Here is a 21,418-nt window from a genome sequence, read left to right as displayed (position 1 = left end):
TTATTTCTGTGTTTTCAGCCACTAAAATTCATAGAAACCATCTCCCCATAATAATAAATAAATAAAAGAAACTTCATTGTTTACATATTACATATGAAAAGAAAAATGGAGGGTTGTCATCATCTATCACTTAGAAGTTTTGCAAGTTCCACAAGCATGAAAATGTGATATCCAATAGAATCAAATGTCAACCATAATGTTCATATTTAATAATTTGTATTGAGGCTTACAGCTGCCCACATATCCTACCAAAGTTTTTTCTTGGTGCACCTTAGTTCTCAGCCATTCACTCTTTTGTTGCACCAATAAATATAATATTTTAAGAACAGTAGTTACAATTTCCAAATTCATACATGTGCAAAACCAACAAGGGACTGATTTTTTACTTAATTATGGCACAAAGAGGAGTCAGTAAATAGTATTGGCCATTGGGCACCAAAATATTATATTTTAAGCTCATTAGTTACACTACCCAATTTCATATATGTTCATAAAATGAATGAAGGAGCCTTTTGATGATAAAAGATAGGAAGTTTCCATACAATTTACCAAAACAAATTCAAACTTTTTTTGAGACCCAACAAATAAATATCCACAAAGAATTGAAACCCAACTTGTAAATATCTGTCTGTAAATTCTGGCGCAAAGAGTAATCAGTAAAATGAATTTGGCAAAAGAGAAGAATAAAGGTCAAATCACAGTTTAAAGAAGGAAAAATGGATGGAAGTCTTTTGGTGTTGGCTAAGCCTAGTAGGTACTGCCACAGCCACAGCCACAGCCACAGCCAGTGTTTTCTTTTTAATCATTTCATAGTGTGAAACTGATTTTGGAGTTGCCAGTTAAAACAGTTTTTTGCTGTGTTGATCATAGAAGAAGTTGAAATAAAATTGGAAGGGATGATATCCCTTTTGCTTGAAATAGTAAAAAGTGGAATTCAGCGGTCTGTTTCTCCAACTTGTTCATTTTTATATTCCATTTATGTGCAGTCCGCCATAATTTTCCAACTCAGACCGTCACACTTGGAATTTTGGATTCCAAGAAGAGATAGAGATATAGTAGAGAAGCGATTTTGCTGGGTGCGAAGAAAATTTTCTTTTTCCCCCCAGTTGGGTTTGTGTTTTCTCAACAGTTGAGAACCATTTTTTCCCCTTCTGGGACCGCGAAATCCTTCTCCGTCTCTCAAACTCAAGTGGGTCACTCTTAAAAGGTCCTACTCTAATCCACTTGCTTGCTTCCGGTGTCTTAGCCTGCGTTCACCTGCCCCTTTATTCAACCTTTCTTCCCACTTTTCAATGAACTACACACCCTTTTGAGTCTGAATTAAGATCTATCTATCAGGGTTTTCATTCGTTACTCACATTCCGATTGCGTTCTCAAGTGGGTAATACGATTAAGACTTCGATTTCGTTATTGCTGCTGGTGTTTATGTGTCTGTTCTTTGAGATTTAGTATCTGTTTCTGTTTTCAATTCAAGTTTGGAGTGTATTCGTTTGTTAATCACAAGTTAGGGAGTTGTCGTTCAATATAAGCATCTGGGTTAGTCGATAATTCTTGCTGCTTGACTTTGAAGTGCTTGAAATTTGGTTATGGCTTCTGGGTTTGGCGTGATGGTTTAAGTTTAACTCTGGGTTTTACGCAAAAGGGGGTTTTCGTTAATGATTTGAACTTTCAACGACTTTTAGTGGTGACTCAGGGATTGAAGTTTGATGCTAATTCTAAGACAATGGAGAGGCTTATGGCCGGATTTTTACTCTAGCATTCGAGTCTTTGACTTGGTGAAGCTAATATGAAGAACCTCCTTAAGAAGTTCCACATCATGTCCAGTGGTCAGTCTGACGATGTAGCTGAAGGGTCTACTTCATCGAGGAGCAATAAGGTAATGGAGGTTTCATCGCCTGATAAGCTGCCATCTCGCTCCCGACCGACCCATTTCAATTCGGAGCATAAACCCTTCTCGGGAATATCCGGTTGGTTGAACTCTGTTACAAATAGGCGTAGCCCCAGTCCTCCATCATCTTCGGATCCTACTGCTGGCGAGATAATGGAGCCATCGGATTCAGTGTCTAGCAGAGATGCTGCAATGGATACATCTAGGCATGATTCAGGGTCGAGTAATTCGAGGGATCCCGATATAGAAGAAGAGTATCAGATACAGCTTGCTTTGGAACTGAGTGCTCGAGAGGATCCTGAGGCGGCTCAGATTGAGGCTGTGAAGCAGATCAGTTTGGGGTCATGTGATCCTGATAACACTCCAGCCGAAGTTATTGCCTTCAGATATTGGGTAAGTCTGCTCTGTTCATCACGAGCTAATTTAATACGGTTGACTCTTACATTCTGTTTTCGGTGTGATACTTCTTACATACATATATCATAATGGTAATGCATTGGCCTAATTTCTTTAATTGACAGTGAATTTTATAATTATCTCTGTGCCAGAAAACCATATTAAATATAGTTTTATGGTTGCTCATTGAGATGCTTAAAATCAATGACTTAGAATATTGGAAATCTGGCTGCTTAGAGCCATTGGATGGAGTGTGGTGAATGCTTCATATCCATGAGATTGTTGTCTGCAATTGTCTTAAGCTGTTCAAAACTTCTTGTTACTTCATATGGTTTATGTTATATCATCTATTCATTTATAATAGTTGTGTTAAAGTGTTGATATGATATTAAATTTACCTTCACATATATGGTTAAATTTTTGGGTCAACTAATGACTTAATATGGTATCAAAGGAGGAGGTCTTGTGTTCAAATTCATGCAATGTCATTTTTTCCCTAATTAATATTGTTTTTTGGATAAGAATTTCACTCATTAATATTGATTTCCACTCGTTGGGTTTTCTACGAATTTCCAAGCCCACAAATGAGGGGAAGTGTTAAAGCGTTGATATAATAAATTTGTCTTCATCCATCAACTTTAGTTTTTGGGTCAATCAGTAATTTAACAAATTGTTTGTTTGTTTAATTAGTCCAAGATGTATGAATCCTCTATATATCAAGGGAACATTGTGGATGACATTAAAAGCAGATACTGTATGGGTAAATAGTGCCTTTTCTTTGACCCGTGTGGCAAAGGGTCTGTTGCAATCTATGAAATTTTATTCCTTTTTTTTTCCTTTTGCAGTTTCAATTTATATGTCTTTAAAATGACTTTGATACTGTACTATATTCACGTACAATTTCATCATGTTGAAGTAATTTCCTCAATTGTTTGTTATATTTATCTTTGATTTTGACCCCATCCTATGAACATAAATTGGGAGAGTTTTCCCCCTGTAATTTGATAAAGTTTTGTGAGAGTTCTTTCTTCACTTCTTAATTTCACTTGTTCAATGAAATTCTATTTTTCACCTGGAAGAAAAAACTTAGTTGCCACATTGAATTTAGTGGACACTGATTGCCAAAGCAGAACATTGTATTATGTTCGCAAGGAATTGACAGGTCAGAGGTCACACTTCACATGTTTTACTCTAATTACACCCTGATATTTTTTGTAGCTTTTTTATTTAGTACCACTTGTATGTGCCTTTACATAGGATGGCCGTGTTTCCTTTATTGGGTTGGGAGGAAGTTTTGAGAAAGTGCGTAAGTATAACTATTGAGGAACAACCAGTAGATTTATGAATTCAAATTCAAACTGTGTGGAGTGTTCAAGAAATCAGGGATAGGGTTGCATGTTTTGCTAGACTTTTGATGCATCAAAAGACATCGAGCCATTATCAGTAGAAGATAGAAAATGGAGGATACACTTAAAATGAGAGTAATCGGAGATCGCTTTGAAGAAGGCGAGGAAGTGCAGATACAATTAACTTGGCTCAAGGAAAGGGTGGAAATTCAGTATTTGTACAAGTTTTTTTTTTTTTCTGGAAGCTACAAAGAAGATAAAGTACATCATTGAGGCAGAATTTGTGGCTTCATGGTACAAATTCTGGAGCTAATGAATTCTTTTTGGTCAACTGTACAGTAAAAAGACAGGATAGACATATGTGCCTGGAAGGGACAGAGTGGGTGCCAATCTCTGTTGATTGGTGTTTGACCCTTCGATGAGAATGAAGGTGGCTGCAACAGTAAATGAAAAATGGAGTTCAAAATCACCTGGGTTGGATGGTTTTAGTGGAGAGTTGCTTACAATTTCTGGAATATTTCCCGATATGACATTAAATTCTATCTTGAAAGGGGGGAAAATCTTCCGTATGTTATATAGAAAAGAAGGAAAAAACAATTAGACTGACTTGACAACTACCACTGTAACAGGTTCATTTTGGTGGAAAGGTTGAAGACGGTCATTACTTCCATGGTTCTCCTGATTAAAATGCATTCATTGGAGGATAATTATTTGTGAATTCAGTGATTGTTGCTCATGAAATTGTGGGGAAAAGGACACTTAAGAAATTGGGATGCTATTCAAGATAACTCTTGAAAAAGCTATTATATGTATTGAATGGGTTTGGCTGTGAAGGGTTTAAATGGATACTTTTTAAGTGGTAGCCTCAAGAAGACTCATCATCTTTTCTCCTACTTGTTTTAGCAGGAAATGCAGTTTGTAACATGATTAATCAAGGGGCATATAGAGATTGTTGAACAATTTCTAGACTTGAATGGAGAAGATCCACTTGATCCTATCTTTTGACAATGACGTAAGCAATGAGGAACATGTGGAATGTGCTAGACGTGTTTGAGTTGGCCTGAAGTTTAACATTAATTAGAAGTTATTGGTATATGAAATTAACTTTGAAATGGATATGATTAGATTTAGGTCTTTTCCAGCTTTATTAGGGCATATCTATTATAATTATCTCTCATAGGAAGATGTCATTGGGGGTATTCCAAAAAAAGTTTCCATTTGGAGATTAACTGAAACAAGAATCTCGAGAGGACTAGATATGTGATGAAATTGCTATCTATTAGGGAGCTTGATCTACTACATGCCTATGTTTTATCCGAAGGAAAGTGGCTTTCATTGTAGAAGAAAGATGAGGACCTTCCGTTGGGATGGTAGAAAAGCAAGGGATAATCAAGCACCTTATAAGCTGGGAGATTTCAACATTACCTATAAAGAAAGGGAATTGAGTTGGAAGATAGACTATTTGAGCCTAGTCCATTAGTATCAAGTTTAAACTATACATTATTTAGAAGTGACACACAAAAGGTAGACAGCAAAAGATAGGCTAATCAAGTGTCTAATGAACAACCTTAACTAGATGGATTAAACAATAAAATCTTAATTTTTTAAAGACATTTTTGGGGATGTTTACTCTGATTCTCTCAAAACTTAGTGAGTTAGGGTTTATAGGGCTCAGATTCTCCACCTTGTCTTCTTCAAAATTGTATCATCTACTTGTTTTAATCTTCATTGATTTTTCTTATTAGTATCTTTTATCTCTTAAATATAACAGTGTCAATTATTTTCACCTTATTCGTCTCTTTCAAATATAAATTTATTCTGGCACGTTCTGTCGTTTTTTCTTACTTCCTTTTGGTTGTATCAAAACTGTAAGTGTTGGTGCTTGATGTTGTACTTAATAACATACCTTTATTGTGCATCTCTTCTTTGTTTTACATTTGTTCCTTTCTAACCCATCTCATATCGTAGATTTATGCGTGCTTCACAGAATTACAATTCTCTTAGCTATGATGACAAGATCTTGGATGGCTTTTATGACCTATATGGAGTCTTCACTGGATCCACTTCAGAAAGAATGCCCTCCCTAGTTGATCTGCAAGGAGCACCAATGTCTGACAGTGTCACTTGGGAAGCAGTTCTGATAAATAAAGCTGCTGATGCTAACTTATTGAAACTCGAACAGACAGCATTGGAGATGGCTATCAAGATGCGGACAGAGTCTCCAATTTCTGTAAATAGTTATTTGGTGCGGAAACTTGCTGCTTTAGTTTCAGATCATATGGGGGGACCAGTGGGTGATCCTGAAAAGATGTTGAGAAAATGGAGAAATCTTAGTTACAGCTTGAAAGCAACCCTTGGCAGTATGGTTTTGCCTCTTGGCTCCCTTACTGTTGGGTTGGCCCGTCATCGTGCATTATTATTCAAGGTACATACCCCTTATCTCTTATTTATTTTATCATTTATGCACCAAATGTCTAGTTAATAGTATTAGCATGCATCCTTTGTCTTGTACATTTCCCTTTCATGTGCTCAATCGGATTGCTTTGAACTTTTGCTACTGAAGATCTGTCTTACCCTTGGGAATTGCTTTTGCTGACTTGTATTTATATGTTTATCTAGTTTTTGGCAGATGGCGTGGGTGTTCCTTGTAGGTTGGTGAAAGGACCACAGTACACAGGTTCTGATGATGTGGCAATGAACTTTGTAAAGATTGACGATGGAAGGTAGCTGCTATTATGTGTTGCCTTTTTATATTGCAAAAGAGTCTGTGAGCATTTGATCTTCTTGAAAAACTTTATATTTAAATTTTTGTGTGCATCATTGTTCAGAAACGTGTTTTCTTTTTTGTCTCTCATTCTCATGAGGTTGTACTATTGCACGAGCCATATAATTTGACTAGTGGATTTATTGACCAAATGCACACATCTAGCAGAGGTCTATTCCTGTGCATTTAAATCATTGTTCATTAATTGCTTGATTTCTCTAGTTATTGAAGTGAGAATCATGTCGAAATAGAGACTGAAGAATTCAACTACTTGTCTTATTTATCTGGGATTGCAAAGTCAAAGATGATGTATTGAAATTCTGATCCTTTGAATTCTAGGGAGTACATTGTGGATTTAATGGCAGATCCTGGTGCACTTATTCCAGCTGATGTTGCTGGATCGCATGTAGAGTATGATGGATCCCCTTTTTCGGCCAGTCCAGTTTCTAGAGATGTTGATTCCTCTCAGGCAGCATCTTCAAGCAGTGGGGTTGGCAGTTCATTAGAGGGAAATTCAGATTTTGGGATATCAGATAGGAAACCAAAGGCCCACAATCTCAGTGCCACAAAGGAATACGATTCTCCCAATATCGACAAGGTCCCATCACGTGATTTTGCTAGCAAATCAAATTATCCTGGCATGCACACTAGATCACCATCTTGGACTGAGGGTGTTAGTTCACCTGCAGTGCGCAGAATGAAAGTAAAGGATGTTTCACAGTACATGATTGATGCTGCCAAAGAGAATCCACGGTTAGCTCAGAAGCTTCATGATGTGTTGCTTGAAAGTGGCGTAGTTGCTCCCCCAAACTTGTTTACCGAGGCATACCCTGACCAAATAGATGTTATTGTCGAGTCTAAGTCACCAACTGAAGACAAGGATCAAAGTAGAAAGCTGCCTGCTATCTGTGAAAGTGCCGATAAGAATGATCCTCGTCCAGCTAACTTTTTGCCTCCCTTGCCTCAGCCCAGACCGCATTCTAGAGCCAGCCCTACCCATGGCCAACAACTGCACATTAAACCTCTGGAATTCAACCTTTCTCTTGATTCAAGAGAAGCAGGCGGACAACCTATACCCTTACCATTTGAGGTAACTCCAGTGAAGTATGGGAGAAATGTACCTGTTGCTGCAGCAGCAGCAGCTGCCGCAGCTGTTGTTGCATCATCAATGGTGGTAGCTGCAGCAAAGAGCAGCGATGCAAATCTTGAAATTCCTGTAGCAGCTGCTGCCACTGCAACCGCTGCTGCAGTGGTTGCAACAACTGCAGCAGTCAACAAGCAATATGAGCAGGTTGAGGCCGATGCTGCTCTTTATGAGCTGCGTGGAAGTGGAGATAGGGAGCAGGATGCCTGTGGAGACAATTCAGAGGGTGAACGTATATCAGATAGATCAGCTGGTAACGAAAGCACAAAATCTGATATTACCCTTGATGATGTTGCAGAATGTGAGATCCCATGGGAAGAAATTTCCTTGGGAGAGCGTATTGGACTTGGTACTAACTGCTAATCCATGCATTGTGATGTTTCTATTGAACTTATTTAAAATTTAATGTTTCTCGTAAAAAAGAACAGAGCTTACTAAAATTTGATCTCATGCAATAATCCAAGCTTTTAGAATCTATAAGTAAAATTTAAATTTGTACGTGTGTTCTTTGTCCTCAGGATCATATGGGGAGGTCTATCGTGGAGACTGGCATGGAACTGTGAGTTCTTTTATACATACTGTGAAATTCAACCTCGTTGATGATAATGCCTTCGTTCACTATCCTTCCCTTTTTTGTTTAGTCCAAATTAAATATCAGTGATCTCATCTGTTTGGAGAAGTCTACTAATGTATTCCGTTCTTTGTTAATTATTATCATGTCTTACGGTGTAGACCTTATAGAGACCATCTGTTTTCGTAGGAGGTAGCTGTGAAGAGGTTTCTAGATCAGGACATTTCTGGCGAATCTCTTGAAGAATTCAAAAGTGAGGTACTACAACGTCAGACTCTTACTTCAGGACATTTGCAACTGATATCGTCGAATGATCCTGTAGACTCTACATGTTTATGCTGACAAATGCTTCACACTTGATTATGAATACTTCCACAATCTTTAATGTGATTGATGATCAAACTGCCACAACTCCTTAGATCCTTACAAATAGGGATAGAGGGTGAATTTCTTTGAGCTGTATTCCACAAGCCTTAATTAAAGATGAAAACTTCGAAGAAACTAAAGTTTATTAACTGGCTATAATGGCTAAGAAGCCACACTCAAATTATCTTGGATATCATTATAAATAAATCCGCAAAAGCAAACAAACAAGTCCACTAGATAAGAATATTCAAACACTCGTTCTTCCAAAAAATGCTTCGAGCTTCACACTAATCTCCACCAAAATCAAAAGCGTGAATACATATAGATTTTCTAATGAACATATATCCAAGTGAAAATTTTCTAAATTTTGCATTGATCATCCAAATGTGATTTCTGTCGAGGATGAATTTTAGATATAGAGGAAAAGGAGGGGAGAGAATAGAGAATGGATTAGGGGGTATTGTCGTTACTGGTGGAGGAAAATTCCTTTAACATTGTAAGTCATATATATTTGTAAATTGAAGAGTCAATTGATTTCAATTAGACATGGTTGCCTCATTGTTTTGAAATTATGATGGTTACTGGTTTCTTATCAGATAGCATCCTCATGGTATTTGGTCATCAACTAATCCAATCATTACATCTCTTAAGTTTCCTTTTGTGTTCAATGATCAAGATTTGCGAGTGGTCCCTTTTGTTCCACTTTGTTTTCATCAAGTTCTGAGGCCTGCCTTCTTTGTAACTATTACTGTATAGATAGTTTGGAATTGTTATAATTTTCAGTATCTTATGTTGTGATTTCTACTGACAGGTTCGAATTATGAAAAGGCTTCGGCATCCGAACGTTGTTCTCTTCATGGGAGCTGTGACACGTGCTCCCCACCTTTCAATTGTTACAGAATTTCTTCCCAGGTATATCATCTCTCCATCATATGTAATGTAACTACCACATCACATTTCTATTTAACTAACTAATAATGCTGTAGAGAAACCATAACCATTTGGAACTATTTTCTAAAGCTTAGACAAGTAAGACCCTGTTTAGTAACCATTTTGTTTTTGAAAATTAAACCTATGAATACTATTTCTACCTCCAAACTTTCTTCATTTGTTATTTACTTTTTATCAATGGCTTATAAAACTAAGCCAATTTTGAAAACTAAAAAAAGTAGCTTGCAAAAAGTTGTTTTTGTTTTTGAAATTTAACCAAGAATTCAACTATAGTACTCAAGCATGCAAATCATTGTAAGAGATGGAAAGAAAATAGACTTAATTTTAAAAAATGCTGAATTTGACCTATCAAATGGTATTTTGGCTGCAGAGGTAGCTTGTACAGGTTAATTCATCGTCCCAACAATCAATTAGATGAACGAAAGCGATTGAGGATGGCGCTTGATGCAGTATGGCTTTGTTTATATAGTCGTTTCCTGTTTTATTTTAGGTGCAAATAAATCAGGGACTTTATTGATGCAATCCTTCTTCAAATGATTGATATAATTTTCAGGCTCGGGGAATGAATTATTTGCACAACTGCACGCCTGTTGTTGTACATCGTGATTTGAAGTCTCCAAATCTACTTGTTGATAAAAATTGGGTTGTGAAGGTGGTACTCTTGTTTCATTACTCATAATTTTATGAAGCTAGGTATACACTTCTGGTATAATCAGTCCATTGTTAACAATTTTATTTTTCGGTTAGGTGTGCGATTTTGGTTTATCAAAAATGAAGCATAGCACATTTCTTTCTTCAAGGTCAACTGCTGGAACCGTAAGTAATTTATGTTATTTACTTTGTTACTCCTCTTCACACAAACTTCCAGTCTTTCTTTGATCATCCTCATCTAAATAGAAGTCACATGATTTATCCCTTTTTAGTCGACAATTGTACATTACTGGCTGTTGGAAACTAATGAATTAGGAGAAGTTTAACCGATTGGTTTTCATGTGAAAATGTTTTCCATGTGCAAACTAGTGAATTAGGAGAAGTTTTACCAATTACATGCAAGTATTTTTCAAGCTATTCAAGAGGCTATTTTTCCTAAAGTTCTTGTAAAATTCATTTCTTATAAATAGATAAATAAATCCCTTTCCTTTTCACCTTCTTTCATTGGTTGGTCTGGGGAACCATTCTTTCCTCCTGAAAGTTATGTTCTTTTGATTTGATATACTGATTGAAGTTGCTCATAAAGGAAAAAGACTAGGCAATCCTGATTACAATTTTTTAACCAGGTAAAAGAGATGTTTTAACAAGATCTAATTTCATTTTATTATCCTCAGGCTGAGTGGATGGCTCCAGAAGTGCTGAGAAATGAACCTTCCGATGAAAAGTAAGATTTTTACACGTTGTCTTTGAACTTCTGTTAGATTTATGAAATTTGTTCCACATGAAAAGAAATCTACTGCGATGTTTCCTTCTTGTTCTTAATCATTTTGGTTATACATTATGCACAGGTGTGACGTTTATAGTTATGGAGTCATACTATGGGAGCTATCTACAATGCAACAACCATGGGGAGGAATGAACCCAATGCAAGTTGTTGGTGCTGTTGGCTTTCAGCATCGCCGTCTTGACATCCCAGACAATTTGGATCCTGCCATTGCTGACATTATTAGGAAATGCTGGCAAACGTAAGTATAAAAATGTTGCTTCAAAGTGACTTTTTCTGTCTCATTCCAATTTAAATTTTCACACATGTGTAAGGTTAAGTTTATATTTAGCTATTTCAATCTCTGGTGCATATGACCATTATGAAACTTACGCCACTTTGCAGTAACAACTAACAAGAAATTTTACATACAGAGTTTGATTAATTCAATTTTTTTTTGTAATTTTATGATAGTCGAACAGTTTTTATCTTTGGTTGGCTCTAAATTACCTGTTTGGAATGTTCCAACCGTCTCTATTCACATAGAAGTCATCTTTCAGTTTCTTTTTTTCCAATATGATATCCAATAGTTGAAGTATGTTGTAAGGGAGTGAAAAGCAGAAACACAGCCTCTAACTGAAGTGTTTGGAGTGTCAAACCCGTTGTAGTTGGTTAGAGTGGCAGGAAACGCCTTGTCAGTTGGGGAGGTATTTTGTAGGGGTCGGAGCTCTCAAACTCTTGCCTAGTTTGTGTTTTGTTGATAGTGGGTTTGAATTAGTTTGAAGAGAATGTACATTTGGTTATCTAATCAGCTTGAAGTCTCATGCCTCTTAATGGTATATATGACATAGATCCTGCTAACTCTTTCCGTGACTCTTCAATGGAATATTTTACTCATGAGATCACATTTGTTCTTGTTAGCTAATTGCATTCTAGTGCGATCAGGATCCGATGTGGCACATTTGGAAGGGTTTACTGAGGTATTAGACATTATTTTGGATCAACTGTCGTTACAGCTTAACAGCTCCCAGAACATAGTTTATATGTGATTGCTTATGCTTTTGATATCTTATCAAACAAAAAAGAAAAAGGACCTAGAAATCTCATGATTAATCTGCCTATTTGTGTGTTCTTTTGGTTAAAATTGCACTTTGTGTGTGAAAACATATGCTAGATGCATTCACAATGCAGTAACACATATGAGTACCTGATATCTGATTCATTTGTAGAGATCCAAGATTAAGACCTTCGTTTGCTGAGATTATGGCTGCTTTAAAGCCGCTGCAAAAGCCATTGTCGAGTTCTCAAGTACCCAGACCAAATGCTCCTGCAGGTAGTGGTCGTGACAAGGCTAGATTATTGCAAGTCAGCGAAGACCCATCAGGCTAGGCGAAAATTATACAGGCAAACCGAGTTGAGAACCTTGTCTAGTTGCCATTAAAGAAGGGTAGCAAGGTTATTGATTGTACTGGACAAGCCTGAGAAAGAGATTTTCTTGAGAATGAAGAGCAGAAGCTTTGCTCAATTTGAGACTGTAATTCTTTTCCAATTTTCTGGTTTCTCAATGTCATTAGAGATGCCCATTGTCAGGGTGTGTATTTGTTGTAAAAAAGAAAAAGAATGAATCAAAAGATAAGTTGAAAATGTTGTAATTGATGTCTTTACTTCTGGGTTGGGTACATTATTACAGTTGCAGGTGGATTGTTTGAACAGAAAGATGATAAATGGGAATGGAGAAACAAAGCATTTTGTTAACAGCTTATATATTTGTTATTTCTTTCTTTGGTATTTCAATGTTCAAATCTTTTACTCCACATTTGTACTAATTTGTTAAACTTGATAACGGTGTAAATTCTTACATTCCGATAGTTATAAACCACAAATATATGACGAACATAATAAGCTACACAAACTCAAATTATAAAAATTTTAATTATTCAAGCTAGAGCATCAAAATTACTGGAAGACCACAAGAAAGGGAGAGGAAAAAATGGATAAACAGAAGGAGCCACCATTTAAATATCAGAAAAAGGGATAAGGTAGGGACAAGGACAATCATCCAATTCTTCGTAGTTTTACAATTATAATTGTTTGTTCCAACTTCTTGTTGGTTGTGATCATGGCTTCTCTTTTCGGATCAACTTCATTTCTCTCCCACCCACTTACTAGAACTTATCACTTAGCTTCCTCACAAACCCCTTCACCTTCGACCCCACCTTCCCAACCCCCGCAAACCCCGCCGTCCCCGTCTCCATCTCTGAGCACTTCTTCAGCGGATCAACTTAAACCAGCCCCATCAAAGGTGGAGCAACAGAGGTCTACCACCAATGTCGATTCTACGGATTGGATTGCTTCAACTTTGACGAGACGATTTGGGCTCGGCGCTGGCCTTGCATGGGCTGCTTTTCTCGCCGTTGGTGTAGTCTCCGAACAAATCAAAACTCGCCTCGAAGTCTCTCAAGAAGTAGCTAATACAAGGTCCTCAATCCATTTGCCTTTTCAATGATTTTCACGCTATTCTTGTTCTGAGTACGTAATTTCCTTAGCATCAGAAGCCAGTGGCATCTTAGGAATTGTTGTGAATAACAGAATGCCGCCTAGGTGTTTGTTATGATTCCCAACAAAAATTGTTGAACATCAGAATGGCTTTTATTATAAAAAAAAATTGAATTAAGAACAATAGATCATGAACCCATTTTTCAAAATTATGATTTGTTTTACCATTAACGAGATGCTTCCATAACCAAGCATTGGATCCTGCAGAAACGTTGAGAAGGAAGAGGAAGTGGTGCTACCCAATGGCATAAGGTTCATATCTAACTATTAACTTAGCCTTTTTCTCACTATGTGGATGTTCGAGTTTTACAAGATTTAAGAGAATTTATGACTTTAACACTATCCTTGGGTTCTAACATGGTCTAAGAGATTTTGATAATGCAAAACAGGTATTACGAGCTGCGAGTAGGCGGCGGCGCCGTACCGAGGACCGGGGACTTGGTTGTGATTGATCTGAAGGGAAAAGTACAAGGAAGTGATGAAGTATTCGTAGATACATTTGGAAAGGAAAGAAAGCCACTGGCTATGGTGATGGGCTCAAGACCTTACAGCAAAGGAATGTGTGAAGGTTTGGAATATGTGCTGAGATCCATGAAATCAGGTGGTAAGAGGAGAGTTATAATTCCTTCAAGTTTGGGGTTTGGAGAGAATGGTGCTGATTTAGGAACTGGGTTTCAAATTCCTCCATTTGCAACTTTAGAGTATGTAGTTGAGATTGATAAGGTTTCCATTGCACCTGCTTGAACTGATCTTTGATGCACATAGCTAAACCATAGAACATGTATTTTGGTTCAATTCTTCCTTGCATTCCTTTGTAATTCATGAAAATATAGAGAAAGGAACACACCACAAGGAGGATCCTTTCATTAGCTTTCTAGCTATCCCCTCGAACTCTGCAATATGGTTTGGAATAATATTAATACATTCTATTGTTTTCTGTTATTTTGTAATCTGAATATGGATTCCAAGTAATATTTAAGATATAAATGTGTAAAGTTATTTTTTTAGAAAAATAAATTCATTTTCATAAATTGCAACGACACGAGAGACGAGATTATCTTATGGAAAATTGCATCAGATGGTAAAAATATTTAGAAAAAAATAGTCTATAACATCTCTTTTTTGTATATTGCGAATATGACAAATATGCAAGTAATTGATGATATCGAAAAGTCATCAGCTTTTAAATTTACTATTTTTGTAATTTAAAAAATATAGTAATATAGATTCGGTTGAAAAACGAGAGGAATTGATTGAGTCAGTTTCGAAAAGTTTCATCTTGAGAATCTTCGAAAAAAAATTTTAAGTGTTAAACTGACCTAAAAGGTGACTCAAATGGCCAAAAGAACTGACTCCGACCGGGCCCAATTTGTTACGTGAATGAATCTAATTGTCCAAAAATATATTGAAGTCTCTCGAAGGAAATTGAAGAATAAAAGTAAAAGTAACGGAAATAGTAGGAAATGGAGGGAAGAACTAAGAATATGTCAAAAGAAAGGATTGGTTAATACAACCGTCGTGTTGTTCGAATCCTGGCCAGAAGCTCTTTTGACTTCTCCCATTGCTAATTTCTTATTAAAGATTCTTACTTCACCGCAAAAACTGAAATCCACACTGTTTCCTCGTCGGCGGCGTCATGGGTACTGTCATCGACTCCCATTTCTTGGCCCTCACTGCCATTGTCACTGTAAGCTTTCCACCTTCTCTCAATTTCTAACTCCTTCTTCAATTTTCTCACATCATTCTTCACTTCGTTGTACTTTGTTGACACTTATTTCGTGATTCTCAGATTGGGTATCAACTGGCTTTCTTTATAATCACAGCTCTTCTCAAGTTTGACAAAGTCACTGATTTCGCTGGTATCTATTTCCTTTCTTTCTCAACAATCTGAATTCTTGTTTCCGAGGAATTGGGGTAGAGAGAATGGTTGGAATAGCTTTCATTGAAAGTTTAGGTTTTAAAATTTTAGTATCCTAAGTGAAATGAGACTGTAAAAAAGGAATTGATTCCGAATTTCACAGTAAGGAATTAGTTGGTTGTTTATGTGCTGGGAAATGGTGGGGGCATATGTCTTTTTATGTACTGGGTATTGTTGTTTAGTTTTGATGTCGATTTATGAAGTTTCTTATTTACAGGTAGCACAAATTTTGTGATACTTGCTGTTTTGACTCTAGTTCTTAAAGGAAGTTGGCATTTTAGACAGGTAACTGTTTGATTTTTTAAACACGTTTTACATCTCTTCATTCGCGAATCCGCTATATTTTGGTCCATTCCACGTTTCAATTGCACCAATTTCCCATGTTTTGTAACCTTCCTGCTGCAACAAGTGCCAATCACGGTTTCAGAATCTGTGGAAACAATCGGGCATTGGGTTTAACTCTATAGTTTTGATTTACCATATGACTGAAGAAGAAACCTTGGAGGAGTTCCTTTCTCGCGTACTTCATTTTCAGCATTTTATGCTGCTCATGTTGCTCTTCTCTTTTTGGTGTATCCAAACTGGATATTATATGGAAAGAAGTTGGTGTTCAATAACGTAGATTTTTTTTTTTTGGGTGTAAAACAGTTTTCTGACAAATTAATTTATGGTTCTACTTTCCAGGTAATTCTGTCTGTGCTTGTAGTGGCATGGGGTCTTCGCCTTGGTTTTTTCTTGTTAATGAGGTATGTAAAACAGCTCGCCATAGATAACTCTTCAATTTTGCATTTCATCTTGATGGTAATCTTGTTTATGTTGCTAAACATTAGTATAAGAGATAAAAATTTGTTTTGTTCTTCATTTCATTCTGTTCCATCCAATAGCATAAGCTTTTCTCCATTGCGAATATTAAGTTTTAACATGTTCTTTAATCTGAGGAGAAACGTTCTTTTTCAGTTAATAATCAACTCAACTGGTCATTTTTGTGAGCGTGAGTGGAAATCAAGCACTATTTCCTCTTCGATTCTCATTATTTTTATCGGTGCAAGATGGGGCATAATTTGAAAGGAAGGGGAGATTTCATCCTAAACATTAGAAAATGGTCTGAGACAGTTTTCAAATTTACGCCTTTAGAAGTTTCAAGAAATATAGGGCAAGTACCCAAATTCGTGTGTGTGTGTACCTTAAGCTATAATGTCGGGCAAAAAAATTTTCAATTATACTGCTCGGAAATCATATTTTTTGTTTAAGTTTTGAATTACATGATATGACAATATTGATGGGCAGCATTGGTATAACAAGTGCTTAGTGTATTTTCTTGTTTTCCTTTATGTTCCCCTCAGGATTTTGCAATGGGGAGAGGACCGGCGTTTTGATGAAATGCGTAGTAATTTGGGAAAATTGGCAGTTTTCTGGATATTTCAGGTGGATTGGATTGTTCTTTTATCATTCATACAATCCTAATGTTAAAGGTTCGTTTTGTCTACTTTGAGGCCATTTATCTCACCAGTTCGTTAATTCAGGCTGTCTGGGTCTGGACCGTAAGCTTACCTGTCACAGTGGTCAATGCAAGCAATCACAACCCATCTCTCCGAGCTGCAGATGTAATTGGGTGGATTATTTGGTTAGTGGGTTTTCTAATCGAAGCTACAGCTGATCAACAAAAATTGACATTTAAAAACTCTCCAGAAAATAGGGGGAAGTGGTGCAATGTTGGACTTTGGAAGGTCTCACGTCATCCTAATTACTTTGGTGAGGTTAGGCCACTGCTAAAAGTTAATGTATTTTGTAACTGTCATTTCTTATTCACTTTCGAAATAGCTATCTATTTTTTATTTTAAGTTTTAATTTCTTGCTTTATACTAGGATCCTTTGGCCTCTTCGATCACTATTCCTCCCACTTGACTTGCTATGCCAAGTCAAGTCCAGGGATGGCGTTCTTCCTTGGAAAAGAGGAGTGTCTTGCTCTCTAGGTTATTCTTAGATATCTAGAATAAATAAACATCAGTTTGTTGGATACCCTTATATGCCAGTGACGCCACTTTTACTTCTCAAACGAAAGAATGCTCAAGATATGAACCTTTGATAAACTTAAAAATGACATTTGTGATAAAGAACTTGTGAATATATAAACGGTAACCAAATTACAAAATTAATCAAGTAATTCGAGATAATTGGACTCTTCCCTCTTGAGATCTCTCTCAAGCCCTAATTCACTCACCACAATATTGCCTACAAACTTCTTTCCTTTCCCTTTCTATTTATAACCAAATATCCTTACAACCTCCCTAACTAAGTATAACATACTCTTAATATCCTATTAACACTCTAATACCATTCCTTTCACTTTGTCGATTCAATAATTCAGATAAGTATTTTTTTTTTCATCCTTTTAACCATGATGATAACAGGTCTTTCTTTGGTGGGGAATCTTCGTTGCTTCCACACCCGTTCTGGATGGTGCTGAGTGGCTTGTGATACTTGGTCCAATATTCCTCACATTACTGCTTCTTTTTGTCAGTGGGATCCCACTACTTGAGGTTTGCTTCCCCTTCCCTTTCAATTCATCACCAAATCTTTCTTCGTCTTAATTACTAGCATGTTTTGTATTAACAGGAATCAGCTGATAAGAAATTTGGGAATGTGACTGAATACGTACATTATAAAAGAAAGACTAGGTGGAGTTCCTTTTTTTTTTTTTCTTTCCATTCATTTATCAACACACCGACTAATTTAACAACTATATGTTAAAAGTAATGATCTTTTTGACTTTCTACTCCAGCCCCCTAATCCCACTGCCTACCGCAATATATGGAAACCTGCCCTCCTGGTTCAAGAAATTTTTTCTATTTGAATTACCTCTTTACAGCCGGAATCTTCCTGGGGGAGACCTAAACTGGTGAGAATGGATATTTTATCTTCTTGACACGTTATTTAACATATTTACTTGGCCAGCTTCATTGCTTTAATGGTAACTCATTTGCTTGCTTACAACATGCGTCAGCTCTGCTATATATCTGAAAGAAAGCCAACATCTGTACGCTTCATTTATGACTGGTAGTTACTTAAAGCATGTAAAAAAAATTAATAATCTTTGACCAATGCTAGTCTGATACCTTACTCGATAATACTGAGCCATCATTTGAAATTATGTAGAATCTATAAATGAATAGCAGTGCACAATTATTCTTCTTTGTTTTCCTTTTCTTCAAGTCATATTTTCAGTTCAGGGATTTTCATCAAGTATGACAAAATCATCAAGATGATCTCTGTTGAAATGGCATAAGTTAATTCTATCTATTGCCTGAAGTTTCTTACAATTTGTGCAAGGTGTAGAACAAGCAAGGGAGAAAGCAGTGATAGATTGAAGATGGGTTAGGATTTGGACTTGTTAGAATTCTTGTTCATTAGTTTGAAATTTGAATAGAGCTTTACGGCACTGCTAGAAGCATTCATCACCATTCTTGCCACTCTTCCTCTTATGATGTATCCCATTGATTACAAAACCGACATTAATACTTGTTTTGATTTACTGTAGTATTTTTAAGTTTTGATTATTGATATAAATTTTAGTTCAACATTGCCTCTACACAATTGTGTATAATGTACTACATAGTTGATGCATTTGGCATGTCTTTTAATCCAAAAGAAATAATTTAGGATATGGTGATTGCATTAGGAAAAAAACTTACGTTTATAATATGAGGGATTACTCGATCTATTTTCGTATCACTCACGATATATGTATATATATATAAAATAATTTGAGCACCCGTTTTGAATCCATATTTTGAAAGGTTACTATACAATGCCACCTCAAGATCTTTGAATTTGTATAGATCAATGTAACCCAAATTGAATGAAAGGGACATATTGTCTCTCTTTTAATAGCTTGTTCACATAATTGTCTTTCAGATTTAGGGAAAATTAATATTCCTACACAAAAATGTGTGAAAACTATACTATCACCTTCACTTTATTATTATTATTAATATTATTATTGTGCATAGAGCTTGTAAATTTCTAAAATGCAAAGATACATGTAACTTTTACTTCCCACTTTGGCAAAAAATGCTTGCAATCCTCATCATCTTTACTCGTCAATGGTCATGTGACCCATTATCCTCTGCCATCACTACTTTATGGGTATGTCAAAAAAGCAATCATTTTTTTTAGAAGTGCATCATAAATTACTAAAATGTAGGCTTGCCACAAGTATAAGAGCTAGTATAAATAGGAAGATGAGAGTTGAAATGATGGAGTTTATACTCTGAGTATACTGTTTGTTTGCATTAATCTTCAAAAGACGGACCTTTTTCTACTTGTTTCTCTTGTTCAATCACATCATCAAAGCTTGTTTTTGATTTGCACATGATAGAATCTCCCCTTTTTCTTCTTGTCAGATTTAATCTTCTCTTTTTTGTGGATGGTGATTTGAATTTAACAGAGAAAAAGTACTGGGATTGAATTTGCTACAGTGTGTTCTATGATGGCAAAAAGCAGCAAAATATGGAATAAAGATCAAAGTCTTTGGCTGAGGTTAATTAATTGATATTTGAAATACTAAAAAAGATGAATATGGAGCTGGGCACTCGAACGTTCAAGCTGCAATTTTTTGGAAGTTTTAAAATATAATGAGTTGATTTGTAACATCATATTTACATAGGCTTTTGGTTAAATTACATTACAAATTAGGATCCCCCGGTGTGAAAACCAGGAAAGCCATTGGATATCTAACCCAGCTGGCAATGCTTTTCACCTTATCAAGTGGCCGAAGGAACACTACAGAAATCCACTCATACTGCCACAACACAGCTTATATGTTACTGTCATTTGCATACTAGCAATTGGGGCAAGACAAGTCTTGGTAAGCTAATTAGCCTCTTAGATCTCTTTTAAACACATAATTTATCTTATAGTTCAGCCATTGCCACAATAACCACAACCACCAATTAAATACAAAACCCGCAACAGCCAAAAACCAATTAATTCTTTACCATCATAAAGAAAAAGAGAGAAAAATGAAAGATGTCATCAATATAAGTGCATTAGTAAAAGCCACTACAGACTCCATAAACAAACTCCTATCAAAAGTATCATATTTTAGGGACTACAACTTTATCCTTTTTTTAATTGCTAACCGTGATGAGGGCAAAAAGTGACCAAATAGTTTCCACCAGTGCAAGTTGCAATGCTAGTGGGATCATCATAAGCATAGGAGTAAGCCTTGGGACAAGCAGTCTTAAAGATCTTTGAATAAGCAGTTGGCTTGCAAGATTGTGGATTCCCAAATCTACCAGTGCAGCAATACCTTGGAGAATTGAATGCAAAGCAAGCACTTTTACAAGCCACAACTCTTCTATTATCGTGAGATCTAACTTGTAAGCCCACAGGACACATCATGTTAAGGTCACTCACACAGCCAGCATAACTACATTTCCCTGAGCCTTTAGATGGGGTAATGGAAATAGCCAAATTGTAGCCATCAACAAGGCTCACATCATAGAAATCTTGGTCATTTCCAAGTGTTATCTCAGCAAGAGTGGCTGGTGGAGTACCTCCAATGCCATTGCAAAAGAGGGCACCTCCACAATCTCCTGTAGCACACTTTCCTCTTCCAGATGCATCAAAAGCACAGCCATGGCGGCCCCAGAAACGACCAGACCAAAGGGCTGGAAGTTGAAGAGTGTAAGCCTTGTTGGGTGGGAGCTTGAAGCCTCCACGAGCCAACAAGGGCTTACCAGCGCTAGGCTGAATGCCAGGCCAAACTGGATGAGAGCATTTGTTGTAGAGTGTTATTGTAGTGGCAGAGACCAAAACTGCAGCAAATCAAAGAAGAGAAAAAGCCATGGATTTGAGTTAACATTGGTTTGAATCCTATAACATTAAAAAACAGAACCCCAAGATTTCATGAGTTTGAGATAGTTACCTGAAATGTGGGAAGCGAAGAGAGTGTAGAGCGTGAGAGCTACAAGAGACCTCAGAGAAACTCTCATCATGACCGATGTTTTTCAAGAGAGTCCCACAGAGTTTGTCTTTCTTCTGCTAAATCCCCCACTAGAGTTGATAAATATGAGTGTTTATATAGAGAAATAGACAGAGTA

The 21,418-nt window shown here is 36.6% G+C and overlaps 4 protein-coding genes across 8 annotated transcripts; 3 read left to right on the top strand and 1 right to left on the bottom strand.

Moving 5' to 3' along the window:
• Positions 1 to 729: 729 nt before the first annotated feature.
• On the top strand, positions 730 to 12,602 carry LOC103501608 (probable serine/threonine-protein kinase SIS8). 3 transcript variants are annotated; one of them, XR_540373.3, is made up of 14 exons: positions 730 to 2,281; positions 5,618 to 6,055; positions 6,250 to 6,353; positions 6,734 to 7,887; positions 8,057 to 8,097; positions 8,299 to 8,367; positions 9,287 to 9,387; positions 9,797 to 9,875; positions 9,980 to 10,078; positions 10,174 to 10,242; positions 10,752 to 10,801; positions 10,926 to 11,102; positions 11,762 to 11,820; positions 12,070 to 12,219. XR_540373.3 is itself a non-coding variant. In XM_008465249.3 (13 exons), the coding sequence occupies exons 1-13, from the start codon at positions 1,787 to 1,789 to the stop codon at positions 12,227 to 12,229; spliced, it is 3,036 nt and encodes a 1,011-aa protein (XP_008463471.1). In that variant the 5' UTR covers positions 733 to 1,786; the 3' UTR covers positions 12,230 to 12,602. The 3 variants fall into 3 exon arrangements, 2 of the variants coding, with proteins under 2 accessions (XP_008463471.1, XP_008463589.1); XM_008465249.3 differs by lacking the exon at positions 11,762 to 11,820 and having other exon boundaries at positions 733 to 2,281; positions 12,070 to 12,602; XM_008465367.2 differs by lacking the exon at positions 11,762 to 11,820 and having other exon boundaries at positions 2,132 to 2,281; positions 5,599 to 6,055; positions 12,070 to 12,602.
• Positions 12,603 to 12,840: 238 nt separating this feature from the next.
• On the top strand, positions 12,841 to 14,338 carry LOC103502038 (peptidyl-prolyl cis-trans isomerase FKBP17-2, chloroplastic). Its single transcript, XM_008465878.3, has 3 exons — positions 12,841 to 13,318; positions 13,604 to 13,648; positions 13,786 to 14,338. Exons 1-3 carry the CDS (start codon positions 12,960 to 12,962, stop codon positions 14,138 to 14,140), a joined length of 759 nt encoding a protein of 252 aa, XP_008464100.1. The 5' UTR covers positions 12,841 to 12,959; the 3' UTR covers positions 14,141 to 14,338.
• Positions 14,339 to 14,841: 503 nt separating this feature from the next.
• LOC103501908 (uncharacterized) lies at positions 14,842 to 18,892 on the top strand. Of its 3 annotated transcripts, none has more exons than XM_008465777.3 (10): positions 14,842 to 15,083; positions 15,186 to 15,255; positions 15,532 to 15,599; positions 15,999 to 16,060; positions 16,658 to 16,739; positions 16,838 to 17,071; positions 17,726 to 17,854; positions 17,931 to 17,992; positions 18,097 to 18,213; positions 18,651 to 18,892. In XM_008465777.3, coding segments are annotated over exons 1-10 (876 nt in total). In that variant the 5' UTR covers positions 14,842 to 15,032; the 3' UTR covers positions 18,652 to 18,892. The 3 variants fall into 3 exon arrangements, with proteins under 3 accessions (XP_008463999.2, XP_016898921.2, XP_008463925.2); XM_017043432.2 differs by having other exon boundaries at positions 14,844 to 15,083; positions 18,319 to 18,892; XM_008465703.3 differs by having other exon boundaries at positions 14,845 to 15,083; positions 18,645 to 18,892.
• A 1,451-nt stretch (positions 18,893 to 20,343) lies between these two features.
• Positions 20,344 to 21,418, bottom strand: LOC103501835 (thaumatin-like protein). The gene is made up of 2 exons (XM_008465585.3): positions 21,244 to 21,418; positions 20,344 to 21,133 (listed from the first exon to the last, which is right to left on the bottom strand). The coding sequence occupies exons 1-2, from the start codon at positions 21,311 to 21,313 to the stop codon at positions 20,451 to 20,453; spliced, it is 753 nt and encodes a 250-aa protein (XP_008463807.1). The 5' UTR covers positions 21,314 to 21,418; the 3' UTR covers positions 20,344 to 20,450.

Source organism: Cucumis melo, chromosome 12, assembly GCF_025177605.1.
Source record: "Cucumis melo cultivar AY chromosome 12, USDA_Cmelo_AY_1.0, whole genome shotgun sequence".
NCBI classification, from domain to species: Eukaryota; Viridiplantae; Streptophyta; class Magnoliopsida; order Cucurbitales; family Cucurbitaceae; genus Cucumis; species Cucumis melo.
Note: the sequence above shows the minus strand (reverse complement) of the source record. Positions and strands in the feature narration are given on the sequence as shown.

Bases quoted from the DNA above. Each gene is read 5' to 3' on its own strand.
- LOC103501608 (XM_008465249.3), top strand. From the start codon at position 1,787: ATGAAGAACCTCCTTAAGAAGTTCCACATCATGTCCAGTGGTCAGTCT. The intron at 8,368-9,286 runs GTACTACAACGT...TTCTACTGACAG, and splicing joins TTGAAGAATTCAAAAGTGAG to GTTCGAATTATGAAAAGGCT. The intron at 10,802-10,925 runs GTAAGATTTTTA...CATTATGCACAG, and splicing joins AATGAACCTTCCGATGAAAA to GTGTGACGTTTATAGTTATG.
- LOC103501835 (XM_008465585.3), bottom strand. From the start codon at position 21,313: ATGATGAGAGTTTCTCTGAGGTCTCTTGTAGCTCTCACGCTCTACACT. The intron at 21,134-21,243 runs GTAACTATCTCA...GATTTGCTGCAG, and splicing joins CTTCGCTTCCCACATTTCAG to TTTTGGTCTCTGCCACTACA.
- LOC103501908 (XM_017043432.2), top strand. From the start codon at position 15,033: ATGGGTACTGTCATCGACTCCCATTTCTTGGCCCTCACTGCCATTGTC. The intron at 17,072-17,725 runs GTTAGGCCACTG...TGATGATAACAG, and splicing joins ATCCTAATTACTTTGGTGAG to GTCTTTCTTTGGTGGGGAAT. The intron at 17,855-17,930 runs GTTTGCTTCCCC...TTGTATTAACAG, and splicing joins GTGGGATCCCACTACTTGAG to GAATCAGCTGATAAGAAATT.
- LOC103502038 (XM_008465878.3), top strand. From the start codon at position 12,960: ATGGCTTCTCTTTTCGGATCAACTTCATTTCTCTCCCACCCACTTACT. The intron at 13,319-13,603 runs GTCCTCAATCCA...TGGATCCTGCAG, and splicing joins CAAGAAGTAGCTAATACAAG to AAACGTTGAGAAGGAAGAGG. The intron at 13,649-13,785 runs GTTCATATCTAA...AATGCAAAACAG, and splicing joins GTGCTACCCAATGGCATAAG to GTATTACGAGCTGCGAGTAG.